At 40.7% G+C, this 17,742-nt stretch overlaps 1 protein-coding gene across 1 annotated transcript; it reads right to left on the bottom strand.

Annotated features, from left to right (window-relative positions):
- Positions 1-13,067: 13,067 nt before the first annotated feature.
- LOC111969574 (adenosine receptor A2b-like) lies at positions 13,068-16,631 on the bottom strand. Its single transcript, XM_023995750.2, has 2 exons — positions 15,724-16,631; positions 13,068-14,699 (listed from the first exon to the last, which is right to left on the bottom strand). Exons 1-2 carry the CDS (start codon positions 16,520-16,522, stop codon positions 14,401-14,403), a joined length of 1,098 nt encoding a protein of 365 aa, XP_023851518.1. The 5' UTR covers positions 16,523-16,631; the 3' UTR covers positions 13,068-14,400.
- Positions 16,632-17,742: the final 1,111 nt, after the last annotated feature.

The following is a 17,742-nucleotide window of genomic DNA, read 5'->3' as shown; positions in this document are numbered from 1 at the left end:
GATGACAACATTCTATCTGTTACCTCCTTTATCTTGTCTTTCCATGGATTTACACTATGCACATAGCAGATTCTTTGGCGCAGACAGATGGTGGTGTTTATACACAGAAAATTAGACAGTGATTTCCCTGCTCTGTTTCTCTGTGTCTATCTGCCACGTAGAGTGGGCATTTAGATCATTTATTCTGGTCAGACTGACTGGGACTTAAGAGCAACCACAGTTGCATCCACGGCCCTTGCATAATCTTCCATTTGGTTACACAGCTGTCAACACTGTCAATCATTGCACTATATCTCAACCCAACCTGTTGTATGACAACAAGATATTTACAGTATAGTACTGTAATCACTGTGTGTATTTATAGAGGAACAATATACAGTATCTAGACTGGAGCGCTGATGCCCCATATATTGCTCCTGATACAGACATACTTTATATTTGTGACAGGTTTTCAAAGTCAACACCGCAAAGAAGAAAAGCTATGAGACATGTTCAATAACCACATGCTGCATAAAGGGAGTGTCTGTCAGCCTGATATTAAGTCAATAGATTGGTCTGAATAAACATTTATGTGGAAAAAGCAGTAGGAAAGTAGCAGAAGCAGCACTAATATTAAAATCTAAATACTTGATTTTTGCATACCAGCATTAAACTTTCTTACTGACTCAACTATGTAAGTCGCACTTGGCCACAGACCATTTTGTCGGCTACATTTATTCTCTGGGTAGTGGAAAAGGCAATGGGCAGGCAGTAATGTTATTGGAGATCGCAGTGTAGACTGTAGTACTATATATCTGCAGCCCGGTTGGGAGCAGATGAAGACATCAGTCCCCATGGCTGGGGCAGCTGTCAGATACATCACAGCCACTCGTCAAGGAGAGCCTCGGCTGCCAATGCACAACATCACAATGACCACAGTGACTGACAGTCTCCGTACTATGTCAAATCCTCACCGGCTTGGAATTACCTTTTTGGCTATAAATGGAATCAAAGGAGTATTCAATATATGAATAATATGTCTAGCTGTACTGAATCTGTACTGAATCTAGCTATATTCAATACCCAGATCCAGATGAAAATGAATTTTGGGACTATGATCAACAGATTGGACCAAAGCATGTCTATACATGTGCCTGTCAAACAAACACCTGATGCATATGTTGGTATTAGTAGCACTGACAATTCAGTCCCTTTAGTATTTCCACATCAGTGTTATTGACTATGACAGGCAGTGGTTAGAGCCAATCAACTCTTCCTGGTAAATGACACACCTTTATCAAGGCCTTCTGTTGCTTTCGCTCTGAATCAATTCTCTTCAGACTCAGAATAATACAGAAGAGCAAAAAAATGTAATTTATCAATGAAACATTCTAGTGTTATGTGATGCTATCCCTTCTATATCATAGAGATACAGACTTAGAACTACTGATTTTTCCAATACTTCCATTCAGAGCAGAATGAATGAGTGATTCATCCCACTTTGAGTGGCCAAAGGACCTTCAGAGGAAAATCAAGCTTTACACTCATGTCAGATGCACACAAGATATAAATAGCAGCCTCCACCCTCGTATGAAAGGTCCACCAACACATTTTTGTACTGTACATGGAGCGAACATTCCATCAAACAGAGTAAAATGATGAAAACACAGCATGCATACTCCCTAGCAATGGAGGCTGGTGGGAGGAGCTATAGGAGGATGGGCTCATTGTAATGGCTGGAACGGAATCGATGGAATGGAGTCAAGCATGTGATTTCCATGTGTTTGATACTGTTTCAATGATCCCATTCCAGCCATTACAATGAGCCCATCCTATTATAGCCCCTTCCACCAGCCCCCACTGCTCTCTAGCCCAATATTTGGCCCAAACCCAAGCCTGAGCCCATATCAGATGTGGTCAATATAAAATAGGTAATTGTACAGTGTCAATTTGCCAGTGTTTGTCTCATATGATGGTTATACTTGGTGAATTGTCAGACAGTAAACTTCCTTTCAAAGGACTATTATTCTATTCTATTCTCAAATGACTGAAAACTTTTGTAGTCCGGCTATGACTGCAGCTGAAAAGATGTACTGTATAACTTTTGTGGGATAATGAGGATCCTGCTCTACTTTTCACTGGATAAATTAGATCAATTCCTGAACTTACTTATTTAAGAGATAACCCAGAGATATTTTCGCCAAATCAGACCTATGACTGAATAACTGCATATCACCCACTACAGTGTAAGCGAGAACTACCAATTGTGACAAATGTAATTGCATTGTGACAATGAATTCTTAATTACAGATGTCAAAACAGTTTTTCATAGCTTGTTTTACATTTTTTTCCAAAGGTTATTTTCAAGTGTTTGGATTCAGTCATATTGAACTAAAATCCTTCAGAAGGGCACACAATATTGGGATATCAATATTTCAGTGAGCAGATTCATGGAGAGGTTTCAGAAATGCAATATGCGGTGTGCTAATAATACAAAGTACATTCTTACCAGTCTACCTCAGTGGTGTGTTGCCATGTCCTCAGGGTCTGCTGGTAGGCCAAGTAAAGTGTTCCCTGTTCTAAAGCTTGACAGATCTACCTTGATGTCAGCATATCAATGAAAATGCACTCTGCCATGGGAGCATAGACACAGAGGGAGGAGATAAAATAACAAAAACAAACCTCCAAACACTCATGAGATGAAACCAATTGTTTCGAGAGCTGAAACGGAACTATCCTGAAGTGCTTCCTTTCTATCAAGAATTCCTTCATAAGATCTGATTAATTCAGCGTGTGAACAACAGCTAAGGGATTAGCACAGTCATAGTCTCTGGCGATGAGCTGAGTCATAGACAGACCTGTGACTGTTTACCTTTTCATTGGGATTGGAGGGATTGATGTTGTCCCCAGTCACTGACCCATTAAATCACTGTTACAACGTGAGACCACGGCTAATGAGCGTTATCTCTGTCAGTTCAGCAAAACCCAGCTCAGCTTGAGCATCAAATCATCTGCTGAATCCACTAAGCTACTATACAAAACTTGCCCAAAAATTGCTGGAGGGACTGATAATCAGATTTAGATAATACTAATTTGATGCTCAGATGTAGATATGATAAGGATGTATGACAATGGTTCCATTCCCCTGGTAGGGCTGCTATAGTCCCAGTTATTGGACATCACTTTGATGGGCCTTTGGACCTCAAAATAAGAAAAAGGCTTACGCCAAGAGTGTCTGACAGCATCAAACCCCAGGGAAGGCAGAGAGCCCTTTAATGTGTATTCCATTTTTCAGATGATAAAGATTGCCCAGTTCAGTCTACAAAGTACCATATGCATAGAATTCCTTCAAAGTTGTCAGAGGATATGTTTTCACAAAACAAAAAAGATGGCAATCATCTTGGCCTTCTTTCCCTGTGAAATGAATTCCAAGGAATAGGAAGACCAACGTTAATTGGTAAGCCCTATGCCACCAAAGAGGTTCATTAATTGTATAATTCCACATTGAGGCGCAGAAATTGGATCCGTACTTCCCCACCTCTTTTTTTATTACTCAATGTACAGTGAGGGCAGGCCATCTGTGTTATCTGATCATATGACATTTACTGCATCCAGAGGTCCTCTATAACTCCTGAAGAGGATTTCACTTTAGTTTTACTGAGCCATAAAGAAAATCTATGTCTTCAATTTATATACAACACGATATGACCACCTTGACGTATAGTCCATTAAAAAGTAGCCGTCTGAAGGGCCTGTAAGGAGGATCACATGATGTGGAGGGTAACCCTGAGTGGTGTGGGAGCCGTCCTGTGAAATAGATCTAAATTTACTACAGTAAGAGCATCATGTTCAGGCCCTGCTGCTTTATCTACTCCTCCTTTGCCCATTTCAGAAGCAGTGAAATGGCTATAGTTTTAATCTGCCAGCCTCTGCACTGCTTTGATGGTGCTCCCCTTCACATCCCATAATAGGCTGAGGATGCCCTGTGCTGAACAGCACAGCAGGTGCTCAGGGATCCTCATCAGGATGTGTGGGGTTGCTTAAGAATTACTCCTAAAGTAAATCCATGTTACTGGCAGCTGCTACTTTCTTATCTGCTTAATCAGAATGTTCTACTTACTTACATTATACCCAAGGCTTGATTTAATCTTTCAACACTGTGCAATGTTATTCAGTACTGCATGCAACCATTTGCAACATTTTGCAATTAATTAACATTAGCCCAATTCTGGGACCAAACTGGCACGCCACTGTTCAATAAAACTGAATTGGTTGAATTCAAGAGTGGTGACACACTTCATATCCATGGATACTAGCTGGAGGAAAAATGTACAGTTGAAGTCGGAAGTTTACATACACTTAGGTTGGAGTCATTAAAACTAATTTTTCAACCACTCCACAAATTTCTTGTTAACAAACTATAGTTTTGGCAAGTCGGTTAGGACATCTACTTTGTGCATGACACAAGTAATTTTTCCAACAAATGTTTACAGACAGATTATTTCACTTATAATTCACTGTATCACAAGAAGTTTACATACACTAAGTTGACTGTGCCTTTAAACAGCTTGTAAAATTCCAGAAAATGATGTCATGGCTTTAGAAGCTTCTGCTAGGCTAATTGACATAATTTGAATCAATTGGAGGTGTACCTGTGGGTGTATTTCAAGGCCTACCTTCAAACTCCGTGCCTCTTTGCTTGACTACATGGGAAAATCAAAAGAAATCAGCCAAGACCTCTGAAAAAAAAATTTTAGACCTCCACAAGTCTGATTCCTCCTTGGGAGCAATTTCCAAACGCCTGAAGGTACCACGTTCATCTGTACAAATAATAGTACGCAAGTATAAACACCATGGGACCACACAGCCTTCATACCGTTCAGGAAGGAAACGCGTTCTGTCTCCTAGAGATGAACGTACTTTGGTGCGAAAAGTGCAAATCAATCACAGAACAACAGCAAAGGACCTTGTGAAGATGCTGGAGGAAACAGGTACAAAAGTATCTATATCCACAGTAAAACAAGTCCTATATCGACATAACCTGAAAGGCCGCTCAGCAAGGAAGAAGCCACTGCTCCAAAACCGCCATAAAAAAACCATACTCCGGTTTGCAACTGCACATGGGGACAAAGATCGTACTTTTTGGAGAAATGTCCTCTGGTCTGATGAAACAAAAATAGAACTGTTTGGCCATAATGACCATCGTTATGTTTGGGGGGAAAAGCGGCTTGCAAGCCGAAGAACACCATCCCAACTGTGAAGCACGGGGGTGGCAGCATCATGTTGTGGGGGTGCTTTGCTGCATGAGGGACTGGTGCACGTCACAAAATAGATGGCATCATGAGGCAGGAAAATTATGTGGATATATTGAAGCAACATCTCAAGACATCAGTCAGGAAGTTAAAGCTTGGTCGCAAACGGGACTTCCAAATGGACATTGACCCCAAGCATACTTCCAAAGTTGTTGCAAAATGGCTTAAGTACAACAAAGTCAAGGTATTGGAGTGGCCATCACAAAGCCCTGACCTCAATCCTACAGAAAATTTGTGGGCAGAACTGAAAAAGCGTGTGCGAGCAAGGAGGCCTACATACCTGACTCACTTACACCAGCTCTGTCAGGAGGAATGGGACAAAACTTTTGTGGGAAGCTTGTGGAAGGCTACCCAAAACGTTTGACCCAAGTTAAACTATTTAAAGGCAATGCTACCAAATACTAATTGAGTGTATGTTAACTTCTGACCCGCTGGAAATGTGATGAAAGAAATAAAAGCTGAAATAGATCATTCTCTTTACTATTATTCTGACATTTCACATTCTTAAAATAAAGTGGTGATCCTAACTGACCGAAGACAGGGAATTTTTACCAGGATTAAATGTCAGGAATTGCGAAAAAACTGAGTTTAAATGTATTTGGCTAAGGTGTATGTAAACTTCTGACTTCAACTGTATCTGTAAATGGGTGTTCTTTGTTGAGTACATCAGACCTTTCCCTGACAAAATAGCCCCCCGCTGTATGGCTGAGTGCTCGTGTGTCCTCCATAAAAGCACAGAGACCCAACCACACTGTCTGACAAGCCGGCACCTGAAGTCTTTATGACACAAGGCCCTAAAAGCATGCAGCTGTGCTCTCCTCCACAGCTCTGACAGACAACAGGCTCATGACACAGCCGTCTGAAGCTTATCAAAGAGGAAATTACAGGGGGAGGATGGTGTTTGCACGAGCTGTCCCTGTTAAGTAAACTGATGTTTTAATTGCAATGTTTCTGACACCTCTCTTTGTGAACATGTAGAACAAGCACAAAAGGGCAGGCAGAGGCGATATGTCTCTGGCTGCATTTAGACAGGCAGACCAATTCTAATATTTTTTTCTCGCTAATTGGTATTTGAAAAAGCTCAAAAAAAGATCTGATGTGATTGGTCAAAAGACCGATTAGTGGAATGAAAGAATATATAAATTGGGCTGCCTGTCTTAATAAAGCCTTTGTAGACTGAGAGGGTAATGGAATAAGGAGTTAGGTGGTGGTGGGCCGAAGCCGAGAAACGTGAAGTTGATCGATCCCTGTCGAGCGAGGAGTTGATTTTTTTGTATATCACAAACCACGTTTCCATCCAGTTTTTATGCGTATAGTCATACCGTATATAAAAAAAAATCACGACAGCTGTGATGGAAACAGGAAGTTTCTGTACCCTTTTATAAATGTCGACAGATAATTTGTTTGTTCGACATGGTGGGATCTTTTTATGTCGGTAAAATGTATTATGCAAGAAAACGCCTTTATGAGCAAATATTGATATAATAACCATCATATCGAAGTAAACTTGGAGTCACGTAATGACATGGCGTGTGCTCTTCCCACTACGGCTCAGGAAACCATGCAGTTTATTAGGCTACACATTAAATAAATTATGATGAACTTCAGAGGGTGGGGAAAGTGTACAGTACGAGCATGATGCTCCTTTGCAATAAATGTCAGTCTTATTTTGATGACCGATGCTTGACTGACTTTTGACAAATACAAATATTATCGCTCTTATCCATAATAATCTTATCATGTCCTGTAGACTAACCAACCCACAGAGCCTACCTGCACTGTATCTACGAGCTGTTGGCTAGAGCGCATGTGCCAAAACCAGACTTGGCATATTTGTTATTTAACAGTTGTGACAAAACTATCAGTAAATTTTAAAATTCGATGGAAACACATTGAACATTAGATTTTGCATGAAAACTTGTGCGAAAAATTACATTTTGTGTGCACTACGTCATCACGCACTGATTTTTATCTGCAACAAGTACGTTTGCTGGAAACACACCACTGGTGGGAAAATGCGCATATTTTCTTAATGCGGATTTTAGAATATTCGCATGAAAATCTGTCGCCAGTTGGATGGAAATCTAGCTAGTGCACAGCAGAAAGAGGGATGCTTTCATGACATCACTGTAAAAGGATCTTGGTAGATGTGATAATGTCTGAAAAACAGGAGAAAAAAAGGAATAGAAATAACCTTTAATCCACATATTTGCCATTATTTTATTAATGCTCTTAAATTGTTCATTCAAGATAATTGGAGAGATATGGAAAGGTGACACAAAGAGTATGGCCTTTACAGCAGAACACAACTACAGACGTTCAACGTAAAAATGTCTGATTCCGTAATAATGCCAATAAATGAATACATCAGTGTGTAAGTGCACAGTTATTCTGACTCGGTCTAAAGTCCACCTTTATTATTGACAAGAAAAAGCTTGCGAGATTTTTGGTTCAAACAAACCGATCCTTCCCATTAAAAATCACTCCATAATACAGTCCTTGAGATCACCTTTACTCCACACACACAGAGTTGCGTACAAAGCTCTCCCTCGCCCTCCATTTGGCAAATCTGACAATAATTCTATCCTCCTGATTCCTGCTTACAAGCAAAAACTAAAGCAGGAAGCACCAGTGATTCGGTTAATAAGAAAGTGGTCAGATGAAGCAGATGCTAAGCTACAGGACTGTTTTGCTAGCACAGACTGGAATATGTTACGGGATTCTTCCGATGGCATTGAGGAGTACACTACAACAGTCACTGACGTCATCCCCACAGTGACAGTAAGTACATACCCCAACCACAAGCCATGGATTACAGGCAACATCTGCACTGAGCTAAAGGGTTAGAGCTGCCGCTTTCAAGGAGCGGGACTCTAACCCGGAAGCTTATAAGAAATCCCGCTACGCCCTCCGACAAACCATCAAACAGGCAAAGTGTTGCTTCGAGGCAAGTAACACTGAAACATGCATGAGAGCGCCAGCTGTTCCGGACGACTGTGTGATCACACTTTCCGTAGCCGATGTGAGTAAGACTTTTAAACAGGTCAACATTCACAAGGCTGCAGGGCCAGACAGATTAACAGGACTTGTACTCCGAGCATGTGCTGACCAACTGTCAAGTGTCTTCACTGACATTTTCAACCTGTCCCTGACTGAGTCTGTAACACCAACATGTTTCAAGCAGACCACCACAGTCCCTGTGCCCAAGAACACTAATGTAACTTGCCTAAATGACTTCCGACCCGTAGCACTCACGTCTTATACCCATGAAGTGCTTTGAAAGGCTGGTCATGGCTCACATCAACACCATTATCCCAGAAACCCTAGACCCACTCAAAAATGCATACCACCCCAACAGATCCACAGATGACGCTATCTCTATTGCACTCAACACTGACCTTTCCCACCTGGACAAAAGGAACACCTACGTGAGAATGCTATTCATTGACTACAGCTCAGTGTTCAACACCATAGTGCCCTCAAAGCTCATCACTAAGCTTAGTACCCTTGGACTAAACACCTCCCTCTGCAACTGGATCCTGGACTTCCTGATGGGCCAGGACAACAACCTCTCCCTCAGTGTGATCAAGACAAAGGAGATTATTGTGGGCTACAGGAAAAGGAGGACCGAGCACGCCCCCATTCTCATCGACAGGGCTGTAGTGGAACAGGTTGAGAGCTTCAAGTTCCTTGGTGTCCACATCACCAACTAACAATCATGGTCTAAACACACCAAGACAGTCGTGAAGAGGGCACGACAAAGCCTATTTCCCTCAGGGGACTGAAAAGATTTGGCATGGGTCCTCAGATCCTCAAAAGGTTCTACAGCTGCATCATCGAGAGCATCCTGACTGGTTGCATCAATGCCTGGTATGGCAACTGCTCGGCCTCCGACCGCAAGGCACTACAGAGGGTAGTGCGTACGGCCCAGTACATCACTGGGGCCAAGCTTCCTGCCATCCAGGACCTCTATATCAGGCGGTGTCAGAGGAAGGCTCTAAAAATTGTCAAAGACTCCAGCCACCCTAGTCATAGACTGTTCTCTCGGCTACCGCACGACAAGTGGTACCGGAGCGCCAAGTTGAGGTCCAAAAGGCTTCTTAACAGCTTCTACCCCCAAGCCATAAGACTCCTGAACAGCTAATCATAGGGCTACCCAGACCCCTCTTTTACGCTGCTGCTCCTCTCTGTTTATAATCTATGCATAGTCACTTTAACTCTACCTACATGTACATATTACCTTAATTACCTCAACTAACCGGTGCCCCCGCACATTGACTCTGTATATAGCCTCGCTTGTTATTTTACTGCTGCTGTTTAATTATTTGTTACTTTTATTTTATTTATTTTTTTACTTAACACTTTTTTTTCTTTTTCTTGAAGCATTGTTGGTTAAGGACTTGTAAGTAAGCATTTCACTGTAAGGTAGCGCATGTGACAAATACAGTGTGATTTGAGGTTGATAGAAATATGTGAGTGTGTCATGTACAGTCCCTATAGAAAGTCTACACCCCCTTAAACTTTCTTCACATTTTGTTGCATTACAAAGTGGGATTGAAATAGATTTAATTGTATATTGTGTCATTTATCTACACAAAATATTCCATAATGTCAAAGTGAAAAAAATGTTGTTTGTTTAATTTACAAATTAACCAAATGTATAATAACTATAATATAATTGTTGCATAGGTATTCACACTCTTTGTTTAGGCAAGCCTAAATTAGTTCAGAAGTAAAGTTTGTGAAATAATATGGGTTGACATGATTTTTTTAATGACTGCCCCTTCCTCTGTCTCTGTGATTGGTAGATGAGTAACAATAACAAATTACATTGAATATATCTTTAAGCATGGTCAAGTTAATAATTATGCTGTGGGTGATGTATTTAACCACCCAGACACATCAAAGACGCAGTCGTCGTTCTGACCTGACGGCACGACAAGAAGAAAGCTGCTTAGGGCTGTCAACATGAGGCCTTTAGTGATTTTAAAACAGCTACAGAGTTCAATTGCTGTGATGGGAGAAAACGGAGGATGGATCAACAACATTGTAGTGACTCCACAAGAATTACTTAAATGACAGAGTTAAAAGAAGAATACAAATATACAGAATACAAATATTCCTAAACGTGCATATGTATGCAACAAGGCACTAAAGTAATACTGCAAAAAAAAACACAGCAAAGGAATAGACTTCTTAGCCTAATTGCAAATTGCAAATCCAGCACAACACATCACTGAGTACCTAGAGGAAAACCTGCTTCAGCCTGCTATACATGGACACTGGGAGAGGAATTCACCTTTCAGCGGGACAATAACCTACAACACAAAGCCAAATCTTCCTCCTGAATGGCACAGTTTTGACTTAAAATCTGCTTGAAAATCTAATGACGAGACTAGAAAATTGTCTTCCCATGATCCCCAACACCTTGACAGAGCTTAAAGAATTTCAAAAAATAATAATAGGCAAATATTGCACAATACAGGTATGTAAAGCTCTCATGAGACTTACCCAAGAAGACTCACAGCTGTAATCTCTGCCAAAGGAGTTTCTAACATGTATTGAATTTTTCCTCTTTGACAGAGTATTTTGTGTTGATAGTTGACCAAAAGACAAATCAATTTGAATCCTACTTTGTAAAACAATAATATTTGAAGAAATCCAAGGGGGATGTAGACTTTCTATAGGCACCGTATGCATAAATGGTGGTTTAAATAGTACAGCTGCATATTCATATTAGCCAACAATGATTAACCTAACTTTCCTACTAACCTTCTAAAAGTTGAGTGCCAAATTCTTGCCAATCCATTAAACTACTAACGGTGTATCCTACACATACACCTTGCAATAAATTCTCTAAAAACAGCTGAGCAAAATGTATATAATGTGCTCTGTAATAAGATGACCAGTTTTACTCCTACACCAGAGCTGCCCAATACCATGGAGGGCTTGCATAATGTTGCATGCATTGGAATATAACATATGGAGAATGATAGTCTGCAGAACTAGTTTCAAATACTCAATTTTCAGTGAATGTGAATAGATTTGTGGTTTAAATAACCTAACTTTCCTACTAACCTTCTGAAAGTTGAGTGCCAAATTCTTCCCAATCCATTATTCTACTACTAACTGACTGAGACGTACATTTCACGCATATACATTCAAACAAAGAACATCACATTGTGTTTCACCATTTATTGAGTACAGAGACAAATAGCAAAGGTGTCCCAGGCAGTATTTGAAGTATCTTAATATAATGTAACCTTCCAATCAATATATATAGAAAGAGAAGTGTCGGGTGGGGGTACACTCTTACAATGTTGAAGTCCCAAAATGAGAGCTTTTACCATCTATGCCAAAAGCATGATCCTCTGATGGAGACAGTAGAACTCAACACATGCTTCAGTATTCCCCCCCACCCCCCCCTCTCTAGGAACATTTGTGTGCCCAGGCCCCATAGGTGTATCGAAAGGATCACACCCTATTCACCACTGTAGAGAAGTGCTTTAAGCACAATGCAATCTTAAGATCGTGGGGTCCAGAGACGAGAACTCTACCATCTACGGCAAAAGCCTGGGCTCCTGACAGGGACAATAGAATACTCCCCACTGTGTGTTTCAATAGTAAAATATGTATCGGTTATCACCTCAACAAAATTGATTTATTATTGAATTTAGTCTAACAAGCATGTGTATCTGTAGTTGGTGCATCTCAGCTCTAAAATACAAAGTCTAGTGTAAAACAAAATCCACAGACAAATGCATATGAGGCCTCCATTTTTAATAGTGATGGCAGGGATAGTTCAAACTGCAGTAGGATGGTTCTCCACACAGGTGAGTGAATCAATTGAGCAGCACTTAGTTGATCTCTGGGAGCAGGACACAGGAGAGCTGAATAGATTGTGGGAGACAAACGTGAGAGACAAGATTGAATCAAAGAAATCACAGCAGCAAAGGATTGTAGAAATGAACATCTTGACAGTCTTAATTTACAACTAGGCTACAAGGATAAAGGCAGGGTACTCTGCATCCTACTCCAACTAGGTCTATTGACAGGGATAATGTGGCAGTTCTTATTCGTCAGCATTAATTAAATTAGTGAGTTCTGCCTTGATGACTGTATTAGCTTTACAATACTTGTCCTATATATTTTTGTAGTCTTAAATTGCTACTTGGAATAATAGCTAAAGCTCCCTGTTCCAGAATGACATGCTAGTGATTAAGTAATCTGCTCCTGCCAGCTTGCAAAAGGTCTACTTGTTGTAGTTAGCGACATTTTTAAGGTTACGTTTTAAGTCAAGTTAGAGTTATTTTACAGCTTGCATTGATGGTATCACGTCTCTATAACTAAATAGATACCAAAATTAAATAACACTTTACCTGATAGCAGTTTGTCGGACTGAGATCTCTCTCGAGGTGTCACCAGCTGTGCTTATGTACAATAGGACATTGTTTGATGGCAGAAATGTGTGCAGAAAAAATATATATATACACACTATGTAAAGAAACAGCTCCTCCCTTAGCAGAGACCAATCATCTCGAAAACTAAAGCCGATACAATGCGTCGGCCCACCACCTATGACTGGATCTCCTGAGCTAAGGCACAGAAACCTGTGTGAGTCTGACTTGACCTCAAATTGGAATAAATATGGTGTGGGAAATAAGTGATATTCAGTGAAGCCTCTTGCAGAGGATAATTCCCATGTAGGCAGCTTCTCAAATCTGCCTCTCCTTTTCGATGCCACACTAAATGACTAATTAACACAATAAAGGCATTATGCTTTATTTCCCAATCACAAACATTTTGGGGGGTTTTCACTTATTTATAAACAATATAAAACTGTTATGTACACAGCCAAGTCACTCAACTACTCACAAAATACAATTTAAACATACATCATTCGTAAAAGTCCAAGTACTTATTTTTACATTTGAAAGCACCTATAGAGTTTGGCAAGTTTCATAATAAATATGGACTATATTTTCAGATTTCAGCCAAACACTATACATGCCAGGTCATGAATCTCAAAGAGATGGGTTCACAATCAACAGGTATCACTGTCAACATTTACCATAATAGCATGTCTAAAGGAAGTTGTAAATAGTACAAGAGAGCTGCCCAATATCATTCAATGTAGGGCGGACAGTAGCAGTGATGGTTATACATAAGTAGTCTTAACAGCTTTAAAAAAGGGACCACGAATTGGGAGGTGACCCTGGTGATATGAGAAGCTAAGTCAAAAGGAGGGAAAGGGTAACGCCGACAGACACAAGTGTAGTGGTGACTTTTATACACTGGAGCCGTTTAATTACTTTTCTCGGGATGAAATTCTATGACTTAAAGGTTTACCTTGCAAGGCTGCTACGTATACGCCGGGCCTTTGAAATACAAGATATAGGTGTACAGAGTAGATGGCCTGAAGACCATCAAAGAGCTTGTAAACATTTCCTAATGAAGTTCAACAAATACATTTTATTGTTTGATGGCTAAATATTTCAATTAATTAAACATTATTGACATTTAAGTGCAACATATTGATGGGCTGTAGACAACCTGCAGATAAAATTGTAGCACCGCGTAAAATACTGATAATGCAAATACAAACAAGGTGGCGGGAGACATGGCTGGATGAGGGCTACATTCAGATGGATTTACAAACTAAAAAAAAATACTAAAAATGTGGTTTAAGAGGTCTTCACTGTTGGTGCATGAAATTCTGACAACACTTGGTGTGACAGTAAAATGTAAAACAAAAAAAATCTATAAAAAAAAGAAACATTCCAGCATGGACCAAATACTGTCAATTGGGGATGAATAAAATGTCAAAGAATTATGTTTGGGTTCCAAAAAAAAAAAAATTCAAGCTAACTCAAACTGCATAGTGATGGTGAGGAAGATAAATGCTTCAAAGCCCCTGTCAAACACCACACCATGGCCTGACAGCACTCCCATGTCTCCTTGCCACACTTTGTTTTGAAATATAACCTGATACCACCATCTCAATACAAGCAGCTCTCCTAAATGTCCTTCAGGTGTTTGGTGTTGAAACTTACCAGATGTATCATTGAATAATGTGAGTGAGTACCATGTCTATGAGAAGCCTAATCCCTCAGAAGGGGGTGTCACTGGCCAGGGTGATCAGGGTGCAGGTTGACGACACACTGGAGCAGCGCTCCTGGAGGGTGTTGTTATTGTCCCAGACTACAGTCTGTGAGCTGGCTGTGCAGCCCAGGGCCTTGGCCAAATCTGGGCACAATGTGAGAGACAACCGCTGGAAGAGCAGGCAGAACTTTCTACGGAAGCTGCGGTTGATCCAGAAGTAGAAGATGCAGTTGAGGAAACCGTTGGAGGTTGGCAGCCACACCACCCCAAACTCCATCCACTCCGGAACTCTGTTGCCCGAGATGGCTGGTGGAAAAGAAAACAGAGAGAGAAAAATACATAAGGACAGCATAGGCTATGAAATAAAACTGACTATAGTCAGAGTGATTGTCAACAGTACTACTTCTAGCAGGAGTGTGAACTATGGACAGGATTCTTCAATGAAGTGTTTGTTGTCATTCAAATGAGACAACTAGTTTTCATGCAATTCTTTTCACTGGAGAAATACTGCACCATACATAGTTATATGTAAAATTGCACGACTAAGAGCTTCTCTGCAAAAACCTCATCTAGCCGAGTTAGAGTAAGCAAACATAACCTAGTATGGCGCCTTGCAAACACATTTACAAATAACCAATCTTCCCTTGTCTATCACGAACGTTGAATACAATTTTAACTTACTGCCGATTGTCCGTGGGATTGGTTCTTCAGTGGGTCAAAGTTTGCGACAAAATATCCACAGAAAATTATTATTACAGACTTCAAAATGTGGGTGTGACAATCAAGATGCGTTTGCTCCTGATCCAAGGCACGTGCACAAGAATGAAGGACTTGCACTTTGATGAATGCATACTGACCAAAGTTTTGCAGGTGTTTACATGTTTTTCCCCATGTGCCATGTGATAGATATTTCAGCAGCAATACCAGCGCTCAAAAAGTCGGGCAAATAACACTTTCCTGGGGATAATTTGATTAACCAACTATACTGACAACCGGTAGTGTAAAATGTAATTTTATTCAAGATTCTTAAATGTAAAGAAAAGTTCCCGTTGAGACTGCTTAGTTTCAGGCCGTATACCAGAAGCTGCCCATATCAGTCTGATTCATCAGCCTACCTCGGGCATCTTACACCCAGCACATTGGCATTTGCACTTTACAGCCTTGTAGCCTACATTTGTTACGACAATTTCCTGAGATCATTTAGAAGGGTGGTGAGTGACTTTGGGAAAAACATGCACCTTGTCTGAATTTTAGATGTTCCATCTACAAAGTTAAAGTTCATTCATCCCCTAAATGTAAACCAACTGGTTCCTTCTATAGGCCTACTCACCATTATAGATAATTGCCGCCATGCACGGCGTCCAACATGTGTAGTACACGGTCATTACAGGGACAAGCACCCTGGAGGCTACGTCGGGTCTGTTGTGACGACCCAGGTGTTGTGCCCGCATCTTTACCCGCTGTCTCTTTGCAGCAAACCAAAGGCGCAGGTTTGCGCAAGTCATGATGATTGAACAAGGAAAGAAGATGAGGCACGTCAACGTTAGAGTGTACACAACGTTAGTAGAGTACGATGGATTGCAAACCAGTGACGCTGTAGAAAAGTGGACCTCAATTATCCCGTTAGGGAAAGATATGGGCACAAGTAAAAATGGAGGAAAACACCATGCAAACGCGATCAGAAGCAGCGTTCTTCTCCTTGTCATCAGTGATGAGTACTTCAGTGGGTAAAACACTGCTATGTATCTTTCTAGACTTATTGTAGCCAGTGTGTACATGCAAGTCGAATAGATCGTCGCGTTGAAGAAAGCCACAATGTGACAGAGGGAGTCTGGGCCTTCACTGTAGTCTTTCGCAAGACTGACGCACAGATTCAAGGGCGTGATGATCAGTCCAAACGCCGAATCAGCACCTGTGAGTGAGAGTAAAAAGTATCGAGAGTTCCTTGACCAGCCGGACACCGATGAAGAAATCACCATAATAACTGCAATATTCCCCAACGTGATCATCGCTCCTAAAACTGATATTATGCCAATTTTAATGGGCCTGTGCCGTTCTAGAAGCATTTGCGTATCTGTGCTGGTTAGATTGGTCTCCTCGGACTCAGACAAATTGAGTGTTGCAAACATTGTCGGTCATATTGTTTGTCACTTCCTCTGTGAAACCAAAAAAAAAAAAAAAGAAAACACCCAAGGGCATGCTCTTCAAAATTCTTTCAGGTGAATTTACATGATAAAATCAACTTACCAAGCCGTGGTATGCGCAACAATAAATACCACTACCACACCTGTGGCACGTTAGGTGGTAGTCACGTGCCCCAATCAAATACGTGGATCTGATGCAAGTAAAAAGATAAACCAAGAGGCAAATAATTATTCCTTGGCCATTAGGATAATATACACATTCAATGGACTTTTCAACACATTTCAGAGTTGGTGTCCATGTATGTCATTGTTTTGTTGTGTAATGTAGTCGACATTGTATTGAAACACTCCAAGCCCTGCGCTGGACTCCGCACAGATGGATTCGTCATTAGGACAGTGACAAGCGCATATATCAAAGGCGTATTCCAGGCCGTCCTCCTTCCACAGAGGGATATGTCCATGGCTAGCTGACACTACTAGCCTACCTGCTGGGGAAGCAGCCCATCTGATGGTCCTCCATAGCAGCTGGACTTCGCTGTTCAAACATTGATACTGTACAGATAGCTCACATTCTCTCATATTAGTGGTTGAGGCAGAAATGTTATCTATCCAAGGGCCTTCATGAGAAATATCAGTCGGAGAATAATATTTTCATTACGCCCCACCCCAATACAAGGTTATTTCATTTGGTTCTACAGAATATACTTCACATTGTATGAAAAAGATGTAACAAATTTAGTTGGAATCCATTTTTTGGTTATTACCAGAAGGCTTATTTGTAGTCATTCCTTAGCTCTTTTAAATGTGACAAGTTGATAGAGTGAATTTATCTTTAAATTGAAAGATTATGCCCAGACAAATAATATTCCATTATTGTCTAATGTCTGCAAAATGAATCAAGCTGTTGAAGTGAATAAGCATGAATCATCAAGAACAAATGAAGACACAAGCTGCCGTGGGATTTTAAAAGCAATGCAAATACATATTGGCCATTAAAAAACACCATCATGATCTCATGCTACATACATTTTTATGCACATTAAAGGATGAAAAGGAGATGTATGTGTTGAGATGTAGATAGGCACCGCTATGCTTCAGAGACTGGGCATTGTAGCAGTCTGAAGCTAAAAGTATGGGGCCAATTTGTGCCTTTCTGTAATCACTCAGCACATCCATTTTCTCTTTTGAGCCACAGGAGAGTGGGG

The sequence above is a fragment of the Salvelinus sp. IW2-2015 genome, linkage group LG10 (genome assembly GCF_002910315.2).
Source record: "Salvelinus sp. IW2-2015 linkage group LG10, ASM291031v2, whole genome shotgun sequence".
NCBI classification, from domain to species: domain Eukaryota; kingdom Metazoa; phylum Chordata; class Actinopteri; order Salmoniformes; family Salmonidae; genus Salvelinus; species Salvelinus sp. IW2-2015.
This window is presented reverse-complemented; position numbering and strand designations above follow the sequence as displayed.